Source organism: Pleuronectes platessa, chromosome 16 (genome assembly GCF_947347685.1).
Source record: "Pleuronectes platessa chromosome 16, fPlePla1.1, whole genome shotgun sequence".
Lineage (NCBI taxonomy): Eukaryota > Metazoa > Chordata > Actinopteri > Pleuronectiformes > Pleuronectidae > Pleuronectes > Pleuronectes platessa.
In genome coordinates, this window is record NC_070641.1 from 13932114 (window position 1) to 13957846 (window position 25733).

A 25733-nucleotide genomic window follows, 5' to 3' on the forward strand; every position below is an offset into this window, starting at 1 on the left:
CATGTATGATATATGTGTCCTCTCCTCAGTCATGAAGAGATATGCAGGTGTGCTACGTGCCTGCTGCAGCACACTTATCTGTGCGTTGGATCACCGCTCCCCAACATCCGCCCCTGCAGTTTTTTTGCACCTGTCCAGTTTCGCAAAAAATCCTAATCTTATCTTATCAAGGAATTCCCCAAAAGTTAAATATGAGGAAGACGGAGAAAGTGGGTCGTTTTGTTTTTTTCTCAGACAGAGGTGTCAAAAACACTAATGGTTTTAACCTGTTGAGATAAGAGTTCAAATACCCCCCTGTTCTAAATGACCACAGTGCCAGGCTCCTGTGTGAACAGTCGCAGCAGTGTAAACAGGGAGGCCCCCTCGCGCCTGGCCCTCGGTAATGTGAGCACACAGGATCCGCCTCTGCTTGTCGACCCCAATTCATTCCCATTAAGGTCACAGGGTTAGCGAGGAGGACGGCGGCCGCGGCGTGAAGGAGACGTCACGTTTGACAGGGTGTGTAAGCTGAACTCAGTGGACCGGCCTACCCCTGGCTCCGCTCAGTCACACACACCTAAACACAAGACAATAACAACCAGCGAGGCAGACACGGATCCACAAGAACCTGTCACACCAGCACGGGCTTATACGTTGCTCAGGAATGAAAAATGTCTCCCTAGTTACAGTGTTATGAAACAAAACAGGCCTGAACACCACGGCCATGCTCCATCCCACCCTGACGCCCCACGCCCACCACCCTCACTCTCCCCAATCTACCGCCCCATCTGTTCTGCCGACTGCTCCACCACCACCTCCCCTTCATTACTGGACCACTCTTCCTGCTTGTTTGTCCCCCGTATACCTCAGCATTACGGGCACACCCATTACTGCAGCTCCCTCTCCCTCTCCCTCTCCCTCTTTTCCCTCTCTTGTCTGATACAGAGACGCTTTTTATATTCACCTCCCTCAGCCTGGAAGAAGTTGGAGAAAAATAAATGAAAAAGAAAATGCCTCAACCTGTATCTGTTGAAGCAACTCCATGGCAGCGACCCCCCCCCCCCCCCCCACCACCATGCTCCGTTGCACTTGAAAAGGACTGAGGGCAGGGACGGGGCAGAGTGAGGAAGGGTGAGAAGGGGAGAGGGGGCTGCAGGGAATGAAAGAAACTGGGAGAGCACTGGAGTGGAAGCTTCCAAACACTACAGGACGTTAAGTCACTTATCATTGCAGTGTTTACATTTAGCTCTAGCAGAGATTTTGACTGTGTAACCACTTATGTCTCACTTTTCCCAGTCTGCTCCTGCGTAGCCAGAAACAACCAAGAGGACATAAATATTGTGACAATGAGATCTAGTAAAATTTGTCTGGTCGGCATTAGACTGTGGCGCATGCATTTTCTTTTCTTTTTTCTCCATAGCAAAAATAACAGAGGACGGAGGAAGTTAAAAACATTCAACTTTCATTTTATTGGTTTGGTTTTTTTTGATTACAGTGGTTATTTCTGCCTTTCGGGCATTCACAGACAAAACAGACACATGACAATAACTGGGAACACGGAAAATATAGCTTTCTGATAATATCTGTGGCTCAGTCTAGTAGTTACAACAGATACAATAGTGAGTCTCCGTACCTGATCAACACAAATGTAAATACAATCACGTACATAAAACAGGTAAAAACGGTCCAGACTTGGAACTAATACTTTTAAAATTCTGTGTGGTTTATAAAATGACATACCTATTTACATTCAATTTGAATAATTATCATTTCAGGAAGGAAAAACAAAACAAATATAGTGTATGAGTCTGACATTAATAAAAAATAAACACTGATTATTCAAACTTGTGATAAAATATATAATATGGATTATAATAAGAAGGTTCCATTATGTACGTTCAAGTGCTATTAATAAAGATGCACAGGAGGGCCCGTGGGGGCGGCTCTCCTGTCAGAGTGGCATAAATCAAGGTGCAGCTCAGAGTCCAGGGGCAAAAGTCAAAGGTTCAAATTCAGTCGAGCCTCCACCTCTGAGACACAGTCAAAGTGGTTAGTAGAGAGAAGTGGCAGCGAAGGGGAGGTGGAGTTACCTGATTCCTCCTCCTGCCACTGCCCTGGTTAACATCGTGACACAGAACAAATGCCGCTTTCTTACATACAGGTTATTGTTTAGTGATGCAGGGCGGTGTGATTAGAGCAGTGGCACATCGGGGCCACCGAAGGTAAAAACGGTTACGAGTTGAAGCCAGTGGTGTTTTTTCTAACATCCGAGGTGTGATGGTCTCAGTTCACAGCTGCTGGGTCGAGTTTCCCGAGCGGAGGCAGAGGGTCCAAAACAAAAGAGGAGGAAGGAGGTTTTTTTTTTCCTCTTTCTCTCACCAAGTGACAAAAGAGTGAGCGGCTGCGCTTTGAAAGCTGAACCACGTGCACTGACAAGAGGCCTCCATCACAGAAGAAAACAAGTTCAAACTAGGAACTATTATTATTATTATTAGCAGCTGTTGAAAAATAGACATTTTTATTGTTTTTTGTTTTTCATATATAAAAAATATGTCTAATATCACTATGCAGTTCTTTTCACTGGACGGCTTAGACTCACAGTCATATGTGCTTTTTGAATTTCATGTGTGTGTGTGTGTGTGTGTGTGTGTGTGAGCATGTTAGATTACTGTGTGAGTGTATGTTGTGTGTCAGTTTGCCCACAGGAGCATGCATGTGTAGATTGTACTCTGTATCACTTTTATCTAAGAATAATTCCCTTTCTTAAAACATTTCTCTCTCTGGTCTCCGCTGTTCAACCAGTGCTTGGCTGTCATTCTGCCGTCCATGTCCTCTCGTCCTCTGGTTGCTGGAATGCGCCTGCTAACAGACAGTCTGCTGGCTGGACAGTGGACTCTCCAGGGACATGCTCGTGGGAGACAGGTCTGAACGGGCGCACGGCTTAAACATGGAGGAGATGTGGAAGGCCTGCGGGCACAGACGCAAAGCACGTCAGGAGATACATGTATACACAGACCACACAGACTGTCAATCATCCCCTGTTTATAAACACCGTTAGTGTGAGGAAAATGAGGGGGGGATTGTTTGAGCTAGCTTTATGTCAACAGAGAGCAGAGGGACTCTAATCCCGTGAAGGCAGAGATAACTGTGGATCTATTTAGACAACGGTGATATTCAACGTACCACCCAGTACGCGGTGAGGCCTCCCTGGATGAAGCCCGTGAGGACGTCGCTGGGGTGGTGGCGGTAGTCGGAGATGCGGGTCAGGCCGGTGTACACAGCGATCATCACTAACAGGAACTGTATTAGCGGGCGCAACAGCCGGGCTCCTCGCCATGACAACCGAGCCTGTAGGTAGAACTGTAGAAAAGTACAAATATATTGTTATTAAATTTGTCCCGATTGCACACAAGTGAATATAAGCCTGTGGGTTCCCACCAACCTAAACTGATAATTATGTCTCATGATTCAAGTTCTCTTAACGCGAGCATCCACTCAGTCTGAAACCCAGAGGGGGGGGGGGGGGGGAGACACGAGTCCATTAACACTACATCTAAACCCCATTTACTCCCTTTGTTCATCCTCATCTCCTGCATCAGTGCTACGCTGCAGAATGGATGTGCCTGCGAAAAAATGGGGGTCACAGGCCGAGCGTGAAGCAGAGCGCGGAGGCTTTATGAGGTGGCTGGAGGTTTGTCTGGACCCGTCGACCACTGAGGAGCACGTGACCCACATTCCTGCGCCGGGTCCTTCTCCTCCACTCTTATACCAGCTGGAAGCAGGTGTCACCGTTGCTGCCTTACACTCCAGCAGCTGGCCGCGGTCCGGGTGGCTTGTAGCTACAGGTTTGACACATTCTCTCCTGGTTGTCTGCTGAAGCACTAGCTAGTAGCGAGTTCGCAAAGCGGGCAGTGAGTTTGTGCCTGGTGCAGTTGGTGTGTGTAGTGTGTGTGTGTAGTGTGTGTATAGTGTAGTGCAATGTGAAGAGGTGAGAAAACAGGGGTAACAAACACTGAGGCGCTTGTTTTTCTCAAACCACTTCTTTCCCTCAGTTCTATGCCTTTTCATTCCTGCTATTAATCCCCCTCCACTCATCCTTGTATATCTCTTTCAGGTCGGAGGAGCTGCTTTTCACTTCGACTTCTATGGTGCCCAAGTGCAAGTGGGAGAGGCGGTGATTTTCTTTTCCACAGCATCGTCTTCATTTCGTTTATTCATTTTAGCCATAAACACTCAAATATTTAAGCCACCAAAGACTATAATTTGAGGGTTAATGACAGGGAATACCTGAGGAATACAAAATGGATAATTATGTGCTTTTGTCTCCGTCTCACTGTCACTTCTCTCCCCACAATGCACCAATGACCACTGGGCAGCGTGAGAGAGAGATGAAGAGATGGGGGAGGCTGGTGGGGGGAGAGGGGAAGGGGGGCTACGCTGAAAGAAACCTGTCGATCTCTCAGCAGGCGTATTCAGCCCCCCACCCCCTCCTCTAAATGAGACCCACAACAAGGCCTCCTCTGTCTGCGTGGTCTCTTCATCTATTCATGTTCCCCCTGTGGAAAACAGCCCCCTCCTGCTCCTCCTCTTCCTCCTCCCTGTCTCGGCAGCTCTTTGAGAACGGCTGCTCTCAAAGATCTCCTCCCTCACGATCGGGAAGTATGAATACATTTAGCGGCCCATGTCGAGGTGTGTTTGTGCATGTTTAATCATCTTATTAATAGTTGCACGCAGTGTTCCTGGTCTCCGGGGAATGGTGTGACTACTAACTGAAGTGAAAGTGAGCGCTCTGCTGTCATATTCCCCCAACATTGTAAACACAGCACCAAATGCAGTAATTATACAACACTAGATGAGGTGAACGCGAAGGTCACATTCCAGTGTGTGTGTGTCTGTGTGTGTGTGTCTGTGTGTGTGTGTGTGTGTAAAGGTGACTTACTGCCAAATAGAGCATGGTGTACATTGCAAAGGAAGCATGGCCAGAAAAAAAAGACTTCCTGAAAGAGAAGAGAGGTTAAACATTTATTATTATCAGGTAACTTTATACTCCTCCCTTGCTAAACAAACCAAATTATTTCGAGCAAATATTATCATGCATGCACCCAACACACCTCGCTTCCTCCTCCAACTTATGGTTAGGTTGCCTGCAGGTGACCTCGGGCACATAACTGCCCGGAGTGCAGTTGATGGACGCATAGGTGATGTTGCACACTGACAGGAAGTTGGGCCGCAGGCGTCCCACGCTCAGTTTGGCCATGTTGGTGAGAGACTGGCCCACGCAGCAACCAAAGAGGAAGCTCCCCAGTTCCTTGTACAGGCATGACACATAGCGGTTTCGGACAAACGCACGCGAGTCCACACCTCGGAAACGGACCCGGTAGCACTCGCCCAGTGCAATCTGAGAATAGAGATGAGATGTTTATAATCCTAAAAACAAAGACATTACACCATATTAAAATAATGATATGTACTCTTCAGGTATCATTGTCTTACCGTTAAGCCAGTGATGATTATACCGCCAGCGATGAGCAGGGTGTCAGGGATGGCCTCTTTCTTCTCGTAGGGATACGTGATGCTGGAGTCTCCGCAGAAAAAGCCACGTCTGTACGGAGTCACGGCCTTCAACTCGCATGCAAAGAATGGGATGGAGGCTGATGAGATGTGGGAGATAAAGGGAGGGGGGGGGGCAGACAAAAAACAAAAGATGGCTTGATGAGTGTATGAGCATGGGGTCTATGCAACAAGGATCACAGAGACGCCAAGATACATAGATGGCTGGTGCACCACTGACTAACATAAAGGTGGCCTTCTCCTGTCTCCTGGGAGCATGCCATGAGATCCGACCTGACTCCCAGATCAAGCATTCCATACATAGCTGCTTCGACCACAAGAGCGGAGGAGAGGGAGAGATGACGGACATAAAAGACAGATGAGACAGGGATGGGAACGACAGAGGAGGATTAGGATGAGAAAGAACGAAGGCGATATTAGAGAGCGTGTAACACAGAACATTTCAAAGTGCTGAAAGTAGATGATAAACCCAGTGAAGGAAGGGCGAGGTATTGTTTAACAATGACGCCTTGTTCCACTGAAATATGCTGAAATTTCGTTTTAGTCCGCCCGATTTAACATTAACAGCTGTTCCATACGAGTTCACTATATGTTTCTTCTAATCTGTATCAGGAGGAAGAGGTCAAGGTTTGGCCGACTTACACGACTTCACACCTCACAGTGAAGGTTCAACGGGGGGAAATCTGTTCAACATCTTTAACGGTGGCAAAGTGAGAGTTGGCGATCGTAGCCTAACAAACAAAAGCTGAGCAGCTCTGCTTTCGTTCTCGCTTGTGTTCTGACAGCCAGCAGCCCTGTACAGGCCGGCCCAGCCTGCTCCATTTCTCTGTAGCCTTATCCCATGTCCCCTTGTCACCCCATGGAATGCAGTGGAACATGGGACTAATCATTAACCTCTGCGCCTCTCCCAGTCATCCCAGGCCTGCTGGTTGGTTGGAACGCACCCAGGCCAAAACAGTGCTCCTGCCAGGAAATCTCTCAGCCTACGTGACTGAGTAGGATACACACACAAAATCAGGCCAAGGGGAACAAACAATGCCACACAAACACAAGACAAGAATACCTGACCGAGGTAAATGTGTCCACGTCTTCCAGTTACTGCATGTGCTAGCACAACCATTAAAGCACGTCGAGTGCTTGCACTGAACCAGGCTATAACTTATTGTGTATTAGTGAAGTCTGTGGTCGGAGTCATGCTGCCCTGACATAAAGACAAAACCCAGATTAAACCCAGCCCACTTCCATTTATTTTCAACTGAGCCTGAGTTGAGGAAGCGAGAGAGGGAAACACGTTGCAGTTAGATAGCCGAGGCTGTGACGGCAACAGAGAGATAGGAAACACCTCTCATCTGACCCACATCTCTTGGCCATCTACAGGCGTCTCCTCACACACACACACACACACACACACGTCCATCAGATTCATCTCAGTCACACACTGATACATCCAGTAACAGAGGTCACACAGTGATCTGTGTTGATTTGATGAATTCCTGCCTTTATAACAGATGGTTAATACTACCACAGTGGTCGTCCACTGAACCACATTGTAATGAAAGGTGTTAGAAACATTACGTCTCCTGAATACTGTTTGCCAGAAGTCATTCTGATTACAAATATTGTTGTTCAACCTAAGCCATTAATACTTTGTTAAAGTTCTTTATTTCACAATGTAGAAGTCCATTCATGCCACCTGCAGAAATCACAGACACATTTCTTAATCTCTTAATCATAATCTCTTTATCTGGGTGCGTCATACCTAGGTGGGGAAATGCTGGGATATGACCACGTTCATCTCTGATTCAAAAGGAGTGCGTGTGGATTTAGTTTTATTTGGTTTATATGCAATACAGTCATTTTAAACTAGAAAAATAAAAGCATCTGAATAACTGTCTGCAGATGCTGGGTTAAAAAGTCTCCCGATGACCATTTCTTTGTACTGTATGAGTGGGACAGGGGGAGGGAGGTGAGTAAGTGTCTGTGTGTTAATGAGTAACAGTAAAAACAATTTGTATACCCTTCAATTTATATTTAATAAAGATATATTGACCATTGAAACCCAAATTCACTGTAGCTTATTTTTCAGTGTCTTTTACATAAAAACCCAGACTGTAACACGTATAATAACAGGCCGGTGTCATAAGCCATTTTTACAACCTGAATTATATCTGTAATTTTTTTTTACAGTATCATATTTCAGTGTGTTTTTGTGTTTCCAAATGTTTGTAAAAGTACAGAATTTTACTTTTATTATGACAAAAGATTAACTCAGACTTTCTTCTTGTCCTCATCAGATTTCACACAACTGCCATTCCGCTCTTAATAATCAATATTTAGCTGATTGAGACATAACGGACAGATTCTCCCTTAGGGCTTAAAATCTCTGGCTTACAGTAGGGATCATTTTCAATACATACAGAGCTCTAATGGAAACCATGAGGCGCTGAGCCAGTTAGCAGCATATTTTATTACCTCAGGCCTGCCAATACTGATGGTTTTGGATGAGGTTCATGAACGTACTTGGCACAAATGTCCATGAGCAAAAGGTCACTCCAGTGTGGCAAAGGAGTTGGTAAAGTTTCTCATTAAAATACATCAACCATTTTTTATCAGTGTGTTGCCCGAGTGAGTCGTAATTCTCAGTGTTGCATGATCAAATAAATACAGAGTGTGGGTACTTAAAACCACACGCGGTGGCCATATGCTGATCGTTATAGAGCATCTCCACAATCCTATACAAATTACTAGCCAATACGTCACAGTGGCCGGCAGCGCTTTACAACGACAACATCAGTACAACGGTTTTCACAACAACACACAAAAACACTTCAGAGACCCACACATCATCTGTCACGCAGCTGTGAGCCAACCTCTGCACCTGGCCAAGACGTGCTGGAGAAGAGAGCCAGGCGAGGAGGGCCTGCGAGGGGACTGAAAAGGAGGAGGAGGAGGAGGAGGAGTGGGTTGGCTCCCACAGCAAGGCCCGAATGTGCTGCTCGCTGGGCCTGACACTCAAAGCAGGAATGCTTTCAAATAGTCAAAAGCGACAGAGAGAAAAGGAGGGGGGATAAAGGGAAGGAGGGAGGAGAGGAGGAGGAATAAGAGCGGAGGGGATATGTGCCTCATTCTGAGAAACTTTTCTGGTTCTAATTTACACATCTATGACCACAGCCCAGAATGAGCTCACTGCGAGAGGAGAATAACAACAACTGAGGCAAGAAAAAAAAAGAAAAACTCTGGAGAAAGGGATTTAAGGCAACGTAAGGCAAAGAGGGCAGATGGTGCATGCAGATGGACATGCTGTAAGGTCATGTTGCTGAACATCTGCCGATCAATACGAAAACTAATAACTAGGCTCAAATTTATGGCCAAGGGGCTAGAAAATTGACAAATAGGGGTGAGAGGCACTAATACTGGGGTGAGAGAAAACTGCAAAGATGGAGCCAAGAGAGATGCTTCAAGGGTTTCTCTACAGAGAACAGCAGACGGAGGCGATTAGCGGTGGTTCTGGAATGTGAGGGTCAGAGATCTGGGCTCTGCTGGGACCCGCTCTGTAAACACTACCCCGCCTCGACCAGCAGAATACCCCCAAATGCACATACATGCTCAACCCGCTCACATGCACATAAAAACCACACATGGATGCAAACAAACCCAACCCGCAGACCAACAGACAACCAAACAGACCGCGAAAAACCAACTAGCACCCACGAAAGAAAAAAAAACGAACAACTAACCAACCAAATTAACCATGCTAGAGCCAGAAAACCACATGAAGTCAAACACTGCCAAACTCGACTGAACTCCCATGGATGTGGCATCCTGATAGATTAGCACAGCGTGACACATAGCCTAAAGCTAAATCTAATTCACCGTGGTTGCAATATGTGTCAACACACCCGATAATATTTGCCTGTAGGAATGGAAGCGAAGGACAGACAATTAGCGACCTGTCGACACAGATCTGTGTGGCCAGTAGCTTCCACTGGGCTGAGCCGTGGCCACAGCCCAGCTTTCTACAGCACCCTCCAGGGGTGGTCCACCCTCCGCTGGGCCCCTCGGCATCTTGCATGTTTCCCAACAAACTTTTAAGCAGCTTGTTTACTTTTAAGTCACCCTTGCTAAAAACGATCATAGAGCCAGTGAACTGAATTGCTGAGTGTCGTAAGTTGAATCTGTGCAAGCACGATAATCCCACGGTAACAGCATTGCAAGAAACAATGTGACGGCCCGGCGAACACAAACAGTGGTACGCTGTCGGGCTGGATCGTCCTCGGGCAATTATTTGTGCAATAATTAACTATTTAACTGCACAGAGCTGTCGTCGTGAGCCGGCCATGATCCGTCCTTTTATCTCATCAGTATTCAGTGAGTCAGGTGCTTTAAAGAGGAAGCCAATTCTTTTATGTTTCAGCTGGTATAAAAAAAGTCTTTGCTCAAGGAGGGAGTCCGGGAAGAGACTTTGTACCATCACCCCCACACACACACACACACACACACACACACACACACTCACACACGCACACACACACGCACACACGCACACACATACACCACTGTAAGGTGGGTAGCACTTAAACATGAGATGAAGTCATTGGCACCAAAGCTGTGATTATGATTGGCAACCACAGCTTGCAACAAATGAAACCAGTGTGTCCTTGAAGGTTGTGTCATGGAAATGTACCTATTGTCATGTATGTTTTCACTCATATGAGAAACCATCATGATCTGACACTTGACCTTATCTGCTGGGAAAGAAGCTTCGATGCTGAGAATGGCCTTGCAGAGTGGAACTGGGAGGAAAACTTAATCAACCATTCCAGTTTGATTTGGCTCTGAGTTCTCTTTTCTTTCTTTTTTTGCGTGTGTCTGTGAGCGTAGTTTACTTATTATGAAAAACTTCTCTGTCTTTCTTTTCAGACACCTGCTGAAGGATTGACCTCTTTGCAAAGGCTTGAATAAAACTCACTAAAGGCAGCTGGGTCTCTTTATTGGTGGTTCACTGCACTCTTCCTTGGGGGCCCAATCCAGGTAGTGGAGAGGTGGGATAAGGGTGAGTAGCCGCCCCCTGCACTGGCACACACACACACACGCACCTCTTTTAATTTCTTGCCTTTGCTCTGAGAGGCTGATCTGTTTGGTCTGCCCTGATGGCATCACAAAGAGAGTAATCAGGGAAGAACAAAGAGGGGCCGAGGAGCCACAGCAGCTCTGGATCTTTGTTCACCATCTGCTATCATCAGCATCTGCTGCAGCTGGACTCCACACAGCCTCTTTAAGTAGACCACTACTGCTTCACATAACATGGGATATGACCCACTCACCCCCACCCTCCTCGGCTAATACGAGATTCTATTGACTCACAAGTTTGTTCTATTTGTAATGGGTCGTTACGCCACACGGTGCATGTATCCAGGCCAGAGAGAAAGTAGAAATGGAAATATGAAACGAAGCTTTTGATGAGCGAAATCCACAAACTCCCACAGAGCAAATGAAAACTCTGGGTCTGAACTAAAATATGATGTTTTTTGGGAGCAAGGCGGTCGAAGCTGCCTTCATGTTGCTTCACCTTCCACATCGCCCCAGGAATGGTCTCGCTCGACCCTTCCACTGTTACTGTTGCCGCTGGCCAGTGGAGACATGTCTCCCACAGCTGCTCCTGTTCTCTCCACACTTCACTGACCTGTTTCCTGGAGCCCGGCTCAGGAGTTCAGGGCATGAGTGGGGAGGTCTGAAGTGGGCTGTCTGTGTGCCTGTCTGATTCAGCAGGAACATAAAGGGCCCGCCACTGTGGTATGTACCTTGAAAACTTTAAAGGAGCGCTCTGGTGGTTTCTGCGGCGGAGAGGTACGAGGGTGCGCCCGGCGAGCGGAGGGCGAACAGTCTGCAACGTGAGAACGACACAGAGCTGTGGCTCAGACTGCAGGGGAGGTGTTTGGCATCGAGCGGCCTGATTGTGGTAGACCTGTATGGAAACAGTCGAGGGCTGCAGGGAAGTTTCTGTCAGTGAGTTTTGTTTTGGGTGAAGAACATGTTTGCAGAAGAAGTGTTGGAGCAACTTCAGAGAGAAAACTGTGGGGATAAAGGAAGAAAAAACTCGAACAGGTGTGATGTGACACAATGATAAATGTTGCCAATGATGTGTAGCCACGCCATGGCGCCATGGGGGTGCTGTCTAAGTCTCCGACAATAGGGGGACAGACAGAGGAGGACGGGTAATTAATTCTGACAGATGCAGAGGCGGGGCTACAGGCTGTACTCTCACTCAGGTAGATGCTCTGATGGTAAACCTCTCCAGACCCATTGGAGCTAATGAGCACTGAGGATGAGAGTGCTACTCCCATCTTGATTCAGTCATTAGAACTAATACCTATGGACCGTCGTGGGCACTTATGGAACCATCTTCGAGGAGACGATTGCAGCTGTCTCATTAAAAGTTAATCCGAAGCTATTTGGTGTCTAAACCTTTTCCGATCCGTCTCCCGAGTTCTGCTTCCTCCTGAGGACATAAACAGACAGCCGTAGATAAGATCCCTTAGGCGCCCGTGGGTCTGAACTCTGACCCTTACTGTAAAACCCTCAACCCCTTCTCTCTTTCCGCACCTCACTCGTCTCTCCCTCCCCGGTGCTGCTCAGTCATTCAGGCTCTCACTTGCCCCTCAGCCCGCAGGCAAGTGAGACATCTCTGAGGCCTGTCTCGGCTCTGTTGTGCTAATGGCCTGGGGAAGTTGTAATCGACAGCACAGTATGGTGAATACAGTAGTGTATACTGCCTGTGGAAGGGTGCAGCTAATGGATTCACAAACCACTGCAGTGCTTTGGAAAGGGAAGGAGATGCATTAATGCACTAACGAAAGAAAGAAAGTGAAATCACTTCCTCCGCTAGCTAATGATTTGACTGATTCATTTTTAATGGCTCTCCACCTGTCGGCTGCCGAGTGATGCTAATGTGTTTCATAACTCTGCAGAGTGTTTGATTCTGGCCTAAAATGCGAAGCAACACACAACCGGCAAATTTGTCAACAAACAGCACACACATGTCAGCCGTAGTAGGGCGTCTGCGTTTGCAGTCACGATGTCACAAACACACACAAACACCCACACCCACACTTTTCCTCATTTGCACGCACGCATGCTCACACACACGCAAATAAATGCACATGCACAGGAGAACAATTTAATATTCCTGGCCTGGTACACACGAACATGCTGCGGCGTGTTGGCCTCTCGCTGTCTCACTCACTTGGCAGCTTTCTCTGCCAAAATGAAAACAGAACCAGGAATCCTCGAACATAAACCCGCAACCTGCCCCTAACACACACACACAGACACACACACACACACACACACACACACACACACAGACATAAAACCCACATTCACACACCTCTCTGCATTGCTGGAACACCTTCAGACCCAAAATAGAGACTGTCTGACGAAAAGTAGAGAAAAAGAGGAGCTGACAAAAGGAGAGATAAGCTGGAAAGACGGAGCCCTCTTAGAATTCAGATCACTGGGGTAGATACCTATCGTCTCGTCCTGGCATGCTGCTTCTCGTCTCGAACAAAAAACACACTCACACAGCAGCGATCGACTGATTCCAGGTTTTTGTCTCTAAAGTATCCGAAAAGGAGTTTTACTATTGAATCAATCACTTTCCTGTTTTAAATAGATAATTCGATGCACTTCATCTTTAACTCAGCCTAACAATGTATGCATCTCAAGTATGAAACTATTTCAGAGTTAACCCCCATAAGAGAGGTCAAACCAAATGGCAATTGGTCTGTTTTCCAAAGCCGTATAAGCTGATGGTTGTTGCCACTTCCAGTCATTTCCCAATTACTCTTCAGAGAAGCAATAAACTGGCTTTATTGGGGTGATGACAGAGTTGGGACCACCTGTGCAGGAGGGAAACAGCCGTGCCGGCTGGGAGGCCTGTCCCTGCACGCTGGGTAGAAATGACAAACACCTGAAACCTTCTGACCCCTAGTTCTGCTGGACGCTAGATCTAAGATGCGGCCACAGGGCAGAGATGCTGTCGTCTCTCTCCTGGTCATATCTCCACACCAGGAATGTATGCATAGACACTTTAACACACAAACAAACACTTGAACATATTCAGGCATTTGCATTCGGCCCTTTACAGGGCAGAGTCAGCTTACTGACTCTGAGCTGAACCAGAACAATCCGTCACGGTGAAGCATCCATCACGTGCATGTCAGAACAGACCCACAAACAACTCTGCCTCAAAACCGAAACAAAGTTAGACGAGCCAGGTGTTGAGTGACAGCGAGATCAGGTAACCTGAGTCAAAGCCTCGGCAATGTCCTTAATTTCCCAGCCTTCCACAGACAGATTTGGTTCCATTCATAACGCCACATAATGCTAAATTGATGTCACCACTTTAAATCTGAAGTAAACAGGGAGACACAAGGAGAGAGTGTGGAAACCTCACAACACAAGAATCCGTCTTGTGCTGATGGCAAAATGAGGACAAATGCTTCAGGGTAAAATTCCACAGTTTCACTTGTGAATGAGCCCCTTTACAGAATGAGTAATGTCGGCAGGTCAAGCGTCTGAGAGAAGCCGATGACGGCGTCTTTAAAGGAAAATTGCGTTAGTCAGAGATAAGAGGATTGAGTAAAATGAAGGGCCCAATTCATTTCCAATAAGTGATGGCATTGAGTGCCAAGTGCTCACAGATGAGTCAAGGTCTGGCCTCTGCTGATTACTGACACCATGGTTCAAGACAATGCAAGATACAGTCAGACCGCTGTGAGTCTGAAAGTAACCAGAACGCTAATGAACTCCACCAGTGTGACAATACATCACATTGTACGTTTTCCTCCGATGTTGTGCTCTCATTCCAGTACTGTTGAGCCATTTGAAAAATTCACCCCATGTGGTGTTTATTAGGTAATGTTGATGTATGCCTTTTACAAAACTGTAAATCGTCATTTTCTGTTTTTGCTGGAGAGAAGCTCAACTAAATAGGTCAGGAAAAAAAAAACGGAGCACTCGAATTTTCATGTTGGAGGCTTCATGTGAAACTTGTGCTTTGCTTCGCTTGTGTTGTGCAACACAGAAGTTGAGAAAAGTTTAACTTTTCAAGCAGCAGCACAGGCACCAGCCAATCCCACTGTGTTCAAACAAATACTCGAGTGCAGATGCTATAGTCGATCAAATCACGTTGCGAAAAACACAGTTCTTGTGTGACATGAAACGTCAGAATGAGTCGGGAGAAAGAAGATAGAGGACAATTGTGATCTTGGTTTGTTTTCATCTATTTGTGAGTTTATTTCCCTTTAGCATTGCACGGAGGATGCATGGTCTATTACCACAAAAGCCTGAAACTCTGGTTGCTTTTTCTCCTTGTGACGTTCACACCAGCACCCGGCACCTTTGTCAAGTCCTCCAGCTCAGTAAGACCTTAGAGAAAGATGGTCTGCAGTTTGAACAAATGGCTAGGAGTGGACAGAGATTAATGAAACTGGGATACAAAGATCGGTAACTTGTGAATCTTGGCCAGGGGCGCAGACTTCTGGCATCTTTGCAAGTCGTTTGACTTCGCCTGCACGGTTGTGATGCTGTCGCCATGACAAAACCAATCCACAGACAGACACCTGCCAAACGTCTCTAAACCGCCCCCCCCCGCTCACGGCACATCTCTATGACCACACAAACACACAACCACAGACTGACGAGGTGAAAACGATATCAGATGCACTGTCGCGTTTGCTAAAGGTGGAAGGTCAGGGCACGCAATCTAGTGGGAAATCAACTGGCCTGTCCATTTTGTGTGTTAGGAGGAGGACTGAGTGAGGCCATTTCCTCCACTGCACTGACTGATGTTGGGTCACTGGCCACTTCCTGAACACACAACAAAGATGCTGATACATTAGCAGGGCGAACGGCTAATAGCATACCTGCAGGGGTGAAGAAACGGCCGTGAAGCGAATGCCTCACGCTGCTATTATGTATGTCAGTCTACTTCCTGCGCTCTAACTGCCAACGAGGCTGGGACCTGTCGATCTGCCTTGACGGGTTCCGCCTCTCTCTCATGCAAACCCGGACCAAAGAACCACTCGGTCACATAGCACGAGTTGCTCCCTTTCCTATCGCAGTCATGTGATGACACGCTTCGGAGTCTCTCACTATCTCCACAACAGGTGCCAAAGTATTATTTAGGGTAATTCCCCTTCAGAAATAAAGGATAAAGGAAGTCCTTGGATCATTCTGAGGTGCTGGCTCTTCATGGGAACGTTCCCATGTCCTCAGCCTTTCATGCACAATATTTCAATTCTCAACCTGATTTCTTTTTTCTCCCTTAATAACTGTAGACACCTGATTATTTCATGATTGAAATCACACATGCAGCATACAACATAGAATATTCTCCCACTGTATGATGCATTATCGTGGTGTAAACCCCAGAAACACCACAATAAGTTACACTAACAATCTCAACACTGCCTCTGGTTGGGCCTGATGTGAGAGAAGAGATTGCCCTTTGACAGTAATCCTTTTCAGATACTTATTAACACGTTGATGGCATACTTATCTAACTCTCACTTCATTATTATGAAGAATTTTTTTTTTTGACAGTTCGATTTTGGTATACTTTGTACTTTGTAACTGAAGGATTGTTTGTATGCATGTGTCCTCCTGCAGCACAGTAGGGCTGCAAAGATTAGTAGCTGACTTTAAACATTTGCACGACTTTCCATTATGCTAAAATCGGTTTCGTCTAAACAATGTTGTAAATACTGTTATTTTCTTGCTGTGGTCAGTCACACGCGACATCGATGGCACTTCTGTCCGTCCTGGGAGAGGGATCCCTCACATGTGGCTCTCTCTGAGGCCTCTACGGTTTTCTCTCCCTGTTATTAGTTTTATTATTGGTAGTTTTTCCTTACTCTTGTTGAGGGTTATGAACAGATGATGTCGCACCTTGTTAAGCCCCACGAGTCAAATTCAGATTTGGGAATATGGGCCACACAAATGAGATTGTAACAACTGATTAGTAGTTTTAAAAAAAATTATTGCAAGAGGGTTTTATGGCTCTTTACAACTGAGGCTTTTATACAAGGTGATTTATCGATTAAATAGCAAGATAATCAGATTAATCGTATCCCTAAACTAATGGACGATGGTAATTATAATTTTTTGCTGTTTCACAAATGGATTAGAGAACAATTTCCGATTGCAAATAACCCGAGAGATACTTATGATTTTGCACAGTAATGTGGAAATTTTGTAGAAAGAAAGAAATTTCCCTAAATCCTATTCAGCGTATGTTCTAATACAGAGACTCATTTGGACCACTCCTTGCTCCATGGTGATGTCACTGTCCCCTGAGTTGTTGTGCACATGTTGTTGCGGCATGTTGTGTTTTTTTTTCGGATTCTCCCTGTGAGAACTGTCGGGTCAGTGAAGCATGTGACTTCAGTTGTGACCCCGCGGTGGGAGAAAAAAGAACGAGGCTGAAGGACTGAGGTGATTCTCGGGGTCGAGAACACGAGCGCGCACGCGAGGGTTTTCTTTTTTTAATCAGAATTCCCACGTTCTTCTCCCGGGAACTCTGGCGGGGGTTACCATGGGAACAGATGAATTCCCGGGGCAACTCCGCTCCTGCCAACTGAGCGCGCAACCCCCCCCCCCCCCCCCCTTCTCTCCACCTCCATCTTCTCATCCCTCCATCACGTGCAGAAGGAGCAGAAACTTTCCCTGCCTCTTTGAACACTTTTTTCCCTTCGACTTCTGGAAAAGCGCTTTGCAGCTTCGTTAACATCGATCTGTTCCCAGCGTCGCGTGACCTCCGAGCAAAAGTCTAAATGATTTGCAAAGCTGGAGTTGACATGTGTGGAATGAAGAACAGAAGCGAACAGGGGGGGGGGGGGGGGGGGGGGTCCTTTAAAACCAGTGAAGGTCAGATTGGAGTCGTGGTCATTTAATGGCAGTGATCCTGCAACAAACACACCATGGAATACACTTGTTCTTACCGACAATGAGACATATTAAATCCAGCCAGACCAGCATCTTCCTCTTGGTGCAAAACGAGCTCTCCTCTTCGGCCGGAGCGATGTAATGTCTCCCGGCTCCGTTCTCCATCCCCTCCCCGGCCCCTCCGCTGTCCGCCAGCCTCAGCTGCAGCTCCGCGTCCCGGGGCAGCGTGGTGCCGTGGGTGCCGGCGGAGTTGCACTTCTGCATTGGTCCTCGCGGCCGAACGAGAAGCTGGCAACTCGTTTAAACAAACCAAAAAAGGGAAAGTTAGTCCGTTGTTGTTCGTTGCGTTTGTCGTGGAAGACTTCTAAACAGTTTTCAGTTTTCCGTCCGTCCCCGGTGCGACTGCTCCATGTCAGCGCGGGTTTGACAGCGGCGGACCCCGGTCACCCAGCACAGCCCACCCGCCTAGTGGAGGAGCCCCCGCTTCACGTTGCTGGAGTTAAGTGAAAACAGGGCGCAACGCAAACATCCCAGTGAACTTCAGCTGAGGTCAAGCCGACGACACACTTGTGAGTGGGAGCCTGTTGAAGTTCAATCCGCTTTCAAATGTTCCAAGTACAGCGTTCACATTAGTGTCAAGAGGCAGGAGCGAACAACCACAACCGGTTCAAACCTTTCAAAATAAAAGCCCCTCTATTAACGCTACACGCTGGAGACGGGGGTTTAAGTTGAAAATCTGTTGGATTTCCGGTCTTATTCAGTTTGACTTCACCGGTCTTATTCAGTTTGACTTATTCAGTTGAGAAAAACTCCCTGGGAAATCAAGAAGTGAAAACAACAAAAAAGCCATATGAAACGATGGGACTGACGTTGTTGGATCCACCTGATCCCAGAGAGTTTCCTGTCCCACACATGCGAGGACACCTCCCACACGCACACATCCTGCACCACCCTCCACACACTTTAGTTTGCGTTGACTCCACAGAAAGGAAAACGGCTGCGTAAAAGAAACATCTGCAAATAATAGTGACAAACCCTCACAATGTCGACTTGTAAAAGTTCCATTAATAAGACTGCAGTACTTCCCCATGAGTGCCTATTATCATATATTATCATTTATTATTCCATTAAAATCATAATTGAGCCATCTTGTGCACTGATATGTGCCACATAGCCCAGCAAATTGATTTTTCCACAGTATTGACTCCTGCTGTTTGAATGTCTGCCAGAGCACTACAGACCGCAGGGACCAAACTGAACACACTCTATACGTGTGATAAGTTTATGAAATGTTGTGAAATACACGTTGTTGCTGTTGTTGTTGTTGTTGTTGTTGTTGTTGTTGTTGTTGTTGTTGTTTTCTTTAAATCAATCAGTTGGCTTAATGCAGGTCTGTTGGTTTCTCATCGATCAGCTCACTGTGTGTTAGACTGGAGGTTTCCTGCCCCCTGGTGTAGAGACAGAGGCACAGCCGCCTCAGTATGAAGCAAATATTTCACAGCTGTCAGCTGCTATTTCCTGCACATTAATGAATGAAAGCAAGTATTTAAATGTATGGTTCATCGATTAATTGTAAGATCCTTAAAATGAATAAATATCTCTTATAAAGGACCGGTACAAAGAAAAGAGACAAATAAATATATATGTTGATGTACCAAACAAACCTGGTGGTGTTACTTGTTAAAATGTAAAAGAGTTTAAAAAAAAAGAAAAAAGAAGCCTATTCGAGAATTTGAATGAGGGAATGAATTGTAAAGGTTTAAAGTCAAACTTGCAATGCAAAAGGAAAAAAGGAAACACTGTCATCGAAAATCTGAAAACAGAAAGTCTCCTGGATATTTTGCAATAGAATAAAAAAACAATCCCCCCCTTACCTTTTTTATTCTCTCATTTCCATTTACCTTCGTAATTGTATACATTTGTTGACTGCCCGCCGACAAAGAAATATCTCGATGCAACAAACAAACAAACAAACACATACTGAAATTGTAATGCGAGCAAAACGATGCCACATAAAAGAACATCGATTTAAATCGACCTTTAGACTTTAGAGAAGTTAGTTTAGACCTTAACTTCAGATTTCTGATATTCTTGTCCTGATGCAAGACTGTAAAGTAACCACTCAAAAAAAAAGGGTTGTTTTCCCCCATTGCAGTCTGTAGACACACAAAAGATACATTAGTACTAATGTAATTTCTAAAGATGACCTTCTATATCCCTTGGTTCTTTCAGGGGGTTTTATTACTCTGTAAAGGAAAGTCCTGACTTAAGGTTATTAATGTGTGTCCTCTGTATGTGGCTGCACATTCACAGCAAGTGGAACTTTATTTGATCTGTTAACAATTTATAAAACTGAGAGTCGGAAATTTTCGAGATAATTATCTCAGAAAAACAGAACTATTCTTTTTTCAAGTGAATCGAATCCGCTTCCTTTTTTTGTGTCTCATCTTAACCATGGGAAAACTTTGATTACTTTTAGTGCGCATCATTGATTAACATCCACTAGATGGCAGTAAATCATCATTTAAAAGTGAGGAAGCGTAGTGATCATACGGTAGCTCACACTGACAGTAGTAATTGAAGAGCGTCACAATGGTTGTGTGTCATTGCCCTCAGGAAAATTCCAGTCTGATTTTCCATCCTTCATCGATGTGGCGTGTCAGCCTCTCCACTATTAATTTAGCCCAGTAGTAGTCCTCCACTCCCACGCCAACTACGCTGACACCAATAAGGCCATTCCGAAATATTAGTAACATTGGGTTTCCTCTTTGCCTCTCGCATGAAACTATGATTCACCCAGAGTCACGCCACTTTTCTTCTGAAAGTGCAGACGCAAACTAAATGTGTCTGAGACGTTTTATTCACTAAAATACAATTCTACTGTGCGAAGTCTTGGCATGTTGTTTGACATCGCCTGACCTGAACTTTCCCATTCATATAGTTGGCCTGTAAGGCAGGTATTCACTCTGATGACACATACCTGAAACAAAGCCCATCCTGTTTTGCTGCTATAAAACTTTCCCGCAGCAAAGTACAAACAGAGAAAGTGAAACTGACCTGAACTTGCCTAAATATATAGAAATATAGACCCAGGTGGGAATTTTTGATGAGGCCCACACATAAACAAACATTTCCTTCCAGCCTGTCAAGGTCTTGCTGTGAAAGTGACTAACAATGTGAAGGTGACTAACATTACTGAGGAATAAGTTAAACCGATGGTTAACAACATATTGCAGACTAAGCAAATAAAAAAGAACATCCATGAGTAATTACATAATACTAATATAATTTACACAGTAAGGGCTGTTTCCATGGGCTGGACCCAAGAAAGAACCCTTAACATTTTTGTGCAGATCCAGACCAGGGGGCAGATTTTTTTATTTTTACTCTTACACACTCTGTAACTTTTAGGAAAACGAAGAATATTAACAGGGAAACATGGAAGTAAAAAAAGCAAAAGCAGTGACTTTCAGTTTTAACACAAAATATAATGTGAAAAGATTATTTCATGGATCATAAAGTACCACATATTGTTGCATAAAAATAAGGAACTGAATGTGTGAATCCATGTCAAGGTTCGCCATCTATCCCTTGTAGTGAGTTCTGTTCCTCCTTTTTTTGTCTGAGGGTTGGTGAGTAGAGCAAGAAAAGGGCCAGCCCCGAGACACAGATAAGTACAATCTGGGCTGGCCGTGTTTTCCCTCTGCAACATACAGGGAAAGTACCATCTGTATTCCTCTTTTGTTGTATAGATACTCAGAACAAAGCAGAAAGCAGTCATACACCCAAACGTCCTCATCACATGCACACACTGAGCTCAGGAAGCAACACACACACTGTCTTGGTGCACAGCAGAGGAAACTACAGGACCTGTGCAGGCGGTCGGCGGCTCTTTACATTTGTCTTCGAGTAGCTCTGTCACTGTCGGTCTGACGATGCCCCAGCGTACCCAGCATTGCCTCGTCCACGTCCTCCTGCTGTGGACCATCGTCCTGTCAATCATGCAAGTCGTGTTCATCATCTTCTACTTCACAGTTGGACGTCAGGTGAGACAGACGGAATTCATTGAGTTTTAAGGTTGTGAACTTGTATAACAGCTTTTAAAAGCCCTTTTTGGATGAGTAAACGCAGAGGACGAACGTGAGCCCTGCTGTTGTGAAATACATTTCCCCGAGCAGTGCACCTGTTCTTTCTTGTGGTTTTGATAGTAGCAGCTGGTGAGAAAAATTCAGCCTGTGCTCCACAGCTGCTCACAGACCTCCGTCATCGGCATTTTACACAAATCTCACCTGGAAGACACAAAAGCAACAAAGTACAAATGGTACTTTTTTATTCTATAAGTTCCAAAATGAAAGACCGTTTAGAGAAAGTGAGCTGCCTTGGGTCAGAGATCCTTTTGCCAGAAATCACAACCCTCTTGTCACCTTCGTTGTGAGCACATTTTGTGTTTCTGTTTCCCACAGAGGACAACGCAAATCCAGTCAAACGACACACTGTCGATAAGAAAAACCACAGCTTCAGAGTTTTGTGCTTTGTCGACCTGTCGCGTCATCGCCCTGTTCGTGGAAATGTCACTTTAATGTGCTGCTGCCTCTTTGTTTTCTTTCTGCAGATTGACTTGCTTCATTCTGTGCTCACTCTTAAAGGGATAGATCACCCAAAGATGAAAAGTCACTCATGATTCACTCGCCACTATGCCAATGGAGGGGTGGGTGAAGTGTTGAGTCAGCAAAAGACTAGAAAAATGGTTAATGGTAAAACAAAAAACATGGTGTGAAGGACCCCGCTCCGCTCAGTATGAATATCGGGGCTAGTGGACACTTGGATGACACCACATGAGCAGTATGGAGGCTTTTCTGGTTTTTCTGGGGGGGGGTTATGTTTGAAGAATTTTTCTCCATTAACTTCAATTGTATTGGATTTAGCTGCAACACTGTTTACCCCTGTTACTCCAGAAGTGTTTTTTGGACTCAAACACTTGGGATAATTATCCCTTTAAGGCGAAGGCACTTCTCTCTTGGCCTGCTGAAACACTATATGATGCATGTTGCTGAACAGTGTGTCATAGACCACATTTGCTGTAGAAATTTTGAGATTAATGTTGTTCCTTTTTCAACAGTTTTCCTCCGACCATGACCTTGGAGAAGGGAAAATGCTCACCTTCCAGGCTGCTGATGGTAAAGTTGTTTCATTTGTGTAACATATGAAAGGTCAGGTCACTTTTCACAAACTAGGACACACAGAACAAGTCCTGGTCAGAGGGGATATGTAATTCCAGCATATCAATTTTAACCACATGTTTTTCACAGTAGTGGGTGATTCGCTCAACACAGGATTTTCAAAATACAATTCAAAGAAAACTCATGCATGGCTCATAGCAGCTTTTCTGTTGCCCACAGACAACAGGAGCACTAAATGGGTGGCGGACAATTCAGACCCGAGCCTGGTCTCAGAGGGATACAATCTGACCATACAGAGGGACGGTTACTACTTCCTAAGTCTCCAGGTGACACTGATATCCTGTGAAGGAGAAGAGCACACAGTGACTTTGAAAAGGGAAGGCAAAATCCTCCTGGTGGGTTGGATTAAGACGAAGCCGTGCACCACGGGCCTCCTGGGCAAGGTAGAGGAGCTGTCTGCCGGATGGACCCTGGAGGTCGCCATCAACCCTAAACCCAAAAATAGAATTAAAACCGATAAGTTTGCAACTCACCTCGATATCATCTACATGCTCAGGCCCTAGATGCAGCTCTGATATGAGACATCTGTTCTAAACCGTTGGCATGTTGCAGGGTGCCCATCCAGCCCGTCCAGCCTCACAGGACCCAATGACCCAGAGTCAAAGCTAATTTATTGTTCTCTCGTTACCAAACAGACTCGTTCTCCTGCAGTCAGAGAGGTGACAGAGAAGGACTGAATTCAAAATGCTCCCCAACTGAATTAAAAATTATTCAATGTCATATTATCTCGACCGATAAGGTAATCACGCCGTGCACGCAGCTCCGGGATTGGTCCTGGGTTGACGAGATCACTACGACTTCTTTTCAAATTCACACTTAAAAGTTCAGCTGTGTAGTAATGTAGATATTTAACAATATGAAGTAAACTGTAGGTACGAGGGGATTTTTTTTTTTTACTTTTATATTATATTATAACATATCAGAGAACCAAAGGTGGATTGTTCTCATTGCTTTTTAAACCAAGGAGCACGTTACATTTGAACGTGTCTTACTGGGCTGTTTATTAGAATGTATTTCCTTGTTGGAGTTTAATGTGTGTATTTAGCTCCATGAATGTATTGTTCTGAAGTGCAACATCTGGCAGAGAAACTAACTTTTGAAAACAGACTGTGTTATTTGCACAAATCATATTTAGCTTATTGCTAATTTATTTCTTGATATGTTTTAACTATGTTAATTATATATTTATGTTTGTATGTATTTATGTACCGTATATGTAGGGATATACAACAACATTCTTTGGACAGGTGTGTCCCTGTGTAACATACATTTTCTTTATTAGTTGTTGCAATAAAATATTTAAAATTGTGCAAACTCGACCATTTAGCTGATAAGTGTTCAAGAAGAAAGACATTTCAGTGTGGAATTCTTGTTTCTTTTCATTATAATGAATTCATTTATTTATTTATCATGTTAAAACAATAAACACAATTACATTCATTCATATTGTTTTTTCATCATCTCTATTTAAAATGAAAAGTGAAATGACTTGACACAACGAACCTGATTCTCCTTCACTACTCTGACCGCACGCCGTGAATCCTGAAATCAAAAGTCATGGTGGTGTATGTGAAAGGTTTCATGTTTAACGGTTTTTATTTGGTTTTGTCAAAGAGTTTCAGTTGTTACACCTGACAGTGTTTGTACATCATTCAGAAGAAATATTGCATTTATTCTGGAAATGTTTGAAATGTATTTTTGCATCTGATAAAATAAAAAAACTGCAATTAAAACATATAAAAATGAAAAACTATCTTTTCTTCATTGTGTTTCAAAAGCACCGCTGTGGAGCTAAACAGGGTGAATGAACCTACGTTGATTAATTAGTGCTTTTGAAGACCCTGGATAAAAAGTGAAAGTGAGAGGTCAGAAGTTGACAGTGGGACCCCGCAGACACAGCGGGGCGCCCCCCCTGCTGAGCGCTGTCGAGGAATATGCCCTCCGCAGTCTGACAGAGCAAAATAGAAACTCTTCATACAAACATCCTGAAGCATTTCTTCGGATTTACCTCCCAACAGTAGAGATAAAGGTCATTGGAACATAATATAAGTCATCACAGCCCAGTGACATATTTTCCAAGCTACTGAGGTTTCATCTGAGAACTCTTTTCCAAACCTCAGCTACACAGTCTCATATCTCTCACCACATGCTGCCACTGCGGCTTTCGATTACACCAGGGAGATGTCCAAGATGTTGAATTTGAATGCAGATAGCTCAGATACACAGTTACCACCCACTCCTGTCTCCTTTATCAGAGGCATTCGTATGGGCTGGTTTGTTCCTGCCTTGGCTTTCCACTGCCTGAAGTCTGGGCTGACGTGCGACAGCTGTGTATCCACATGAAGATGTGTGTCAGCTACTGTGAAATCCCTTATCACCGCTTTACCATAACGTTCACCTCACCACTGAGACAGACATGTGGGCCGCCATTGTTTTTCAGTGAATGTCGGTAAATCACAAAATATAAAAGATCTTACTGAATGTAAGATGCGTCAGATGGGTTTTGTAGGGAAGAGCAATACTGACGATAATAATGATAATGATAATAATAAATATAATAATAGTAACCTTTATTTACATAGCACCCTTCAAAACATAGTTACAGGGTGCTTCACGAGTTAAAGATTGAAGGTACACAACAGAAAACGATTAAAAGCTATTTGAAGATCACACAACATTGGACATTATTAGAGCCCAAATATAAGAATACAAATGTAACAGACTAGGAAGGAGTCAAAACGAATTAAAATGAAATACTTTATAATTGTCAAGAAATTGTAAAATTGTAGCTGGATTAAAAATGAACAAAGCTGAAGATCAAAGGTCCTGAGTATGCACACGGTGAGAGATTTGGAAGAGGATAAAGAGTTTAAACCTCAATTCAAAATAACACTACAAATAATTCCGCCTGTGAGCGAAAGGATTGAAATTCCCTTATGAGAGGCGTTTTTAAAAATGAATCCATCTGTCAAAGTTTCCGAAACTTCAGACACGCAT

General features: G+C 44.8%; 2 protein-coding genes across 2 annotated transcripts; one reads left to right on the plus strand and one right to left on the minus strand.

The window, feature by feature from the left end:
* Window positions 1-1429: 1429 nt before the first annotated feature.
* ppap2d (phosphatidic acid phosphatase type 2D) lies at window positions 1430-18373 on the minus strand. The gene is made up of 6 exons (XM_053443535.1): window positions 17553-18373; window positions 5473-5630; window positions 5091-5377; window positions 4919-4976; window positions 3163-3339; window positions 1430-2946 (listed from the first exon to the last, which is right to left on the minus strand). The coding sequence occupies exons 1-6, from the start codon at window positions 17758-17760 to the stop codon at window positions 2842-2844; spliced, it is 993 nt and encodes a 330-aa protein (XP_053299510.1). The 5' UTR covers window positions 17761-18373; the 3' UTR covers window positions 1430-2841.
* A 2786-nt stretch (window positions 18374-21159) lies between these two features.
* Window positions 21160-24452, plus strand: tnfsf18 (TNF superfamily member 18). Its single transcript, XM_053443536.1, has 3 exons — window positions 21160-21542; window positions 22616-22673; window positions 22896-24452. The coding sequence occupies exons 1-3, from the start codon at window positions 21432-21434 to the stop codon at window positions 23237-23239; spliced, it is 513 nt and encodes a 170-aa protein (XP_053299511.1). The 5' UTR covers window positions 21160-21431; the 3' UTR covers window positions 23240-24452.
* The last annotated feature ends 1281 nt before the right edge of the window (window positions 24453-25733 follow it).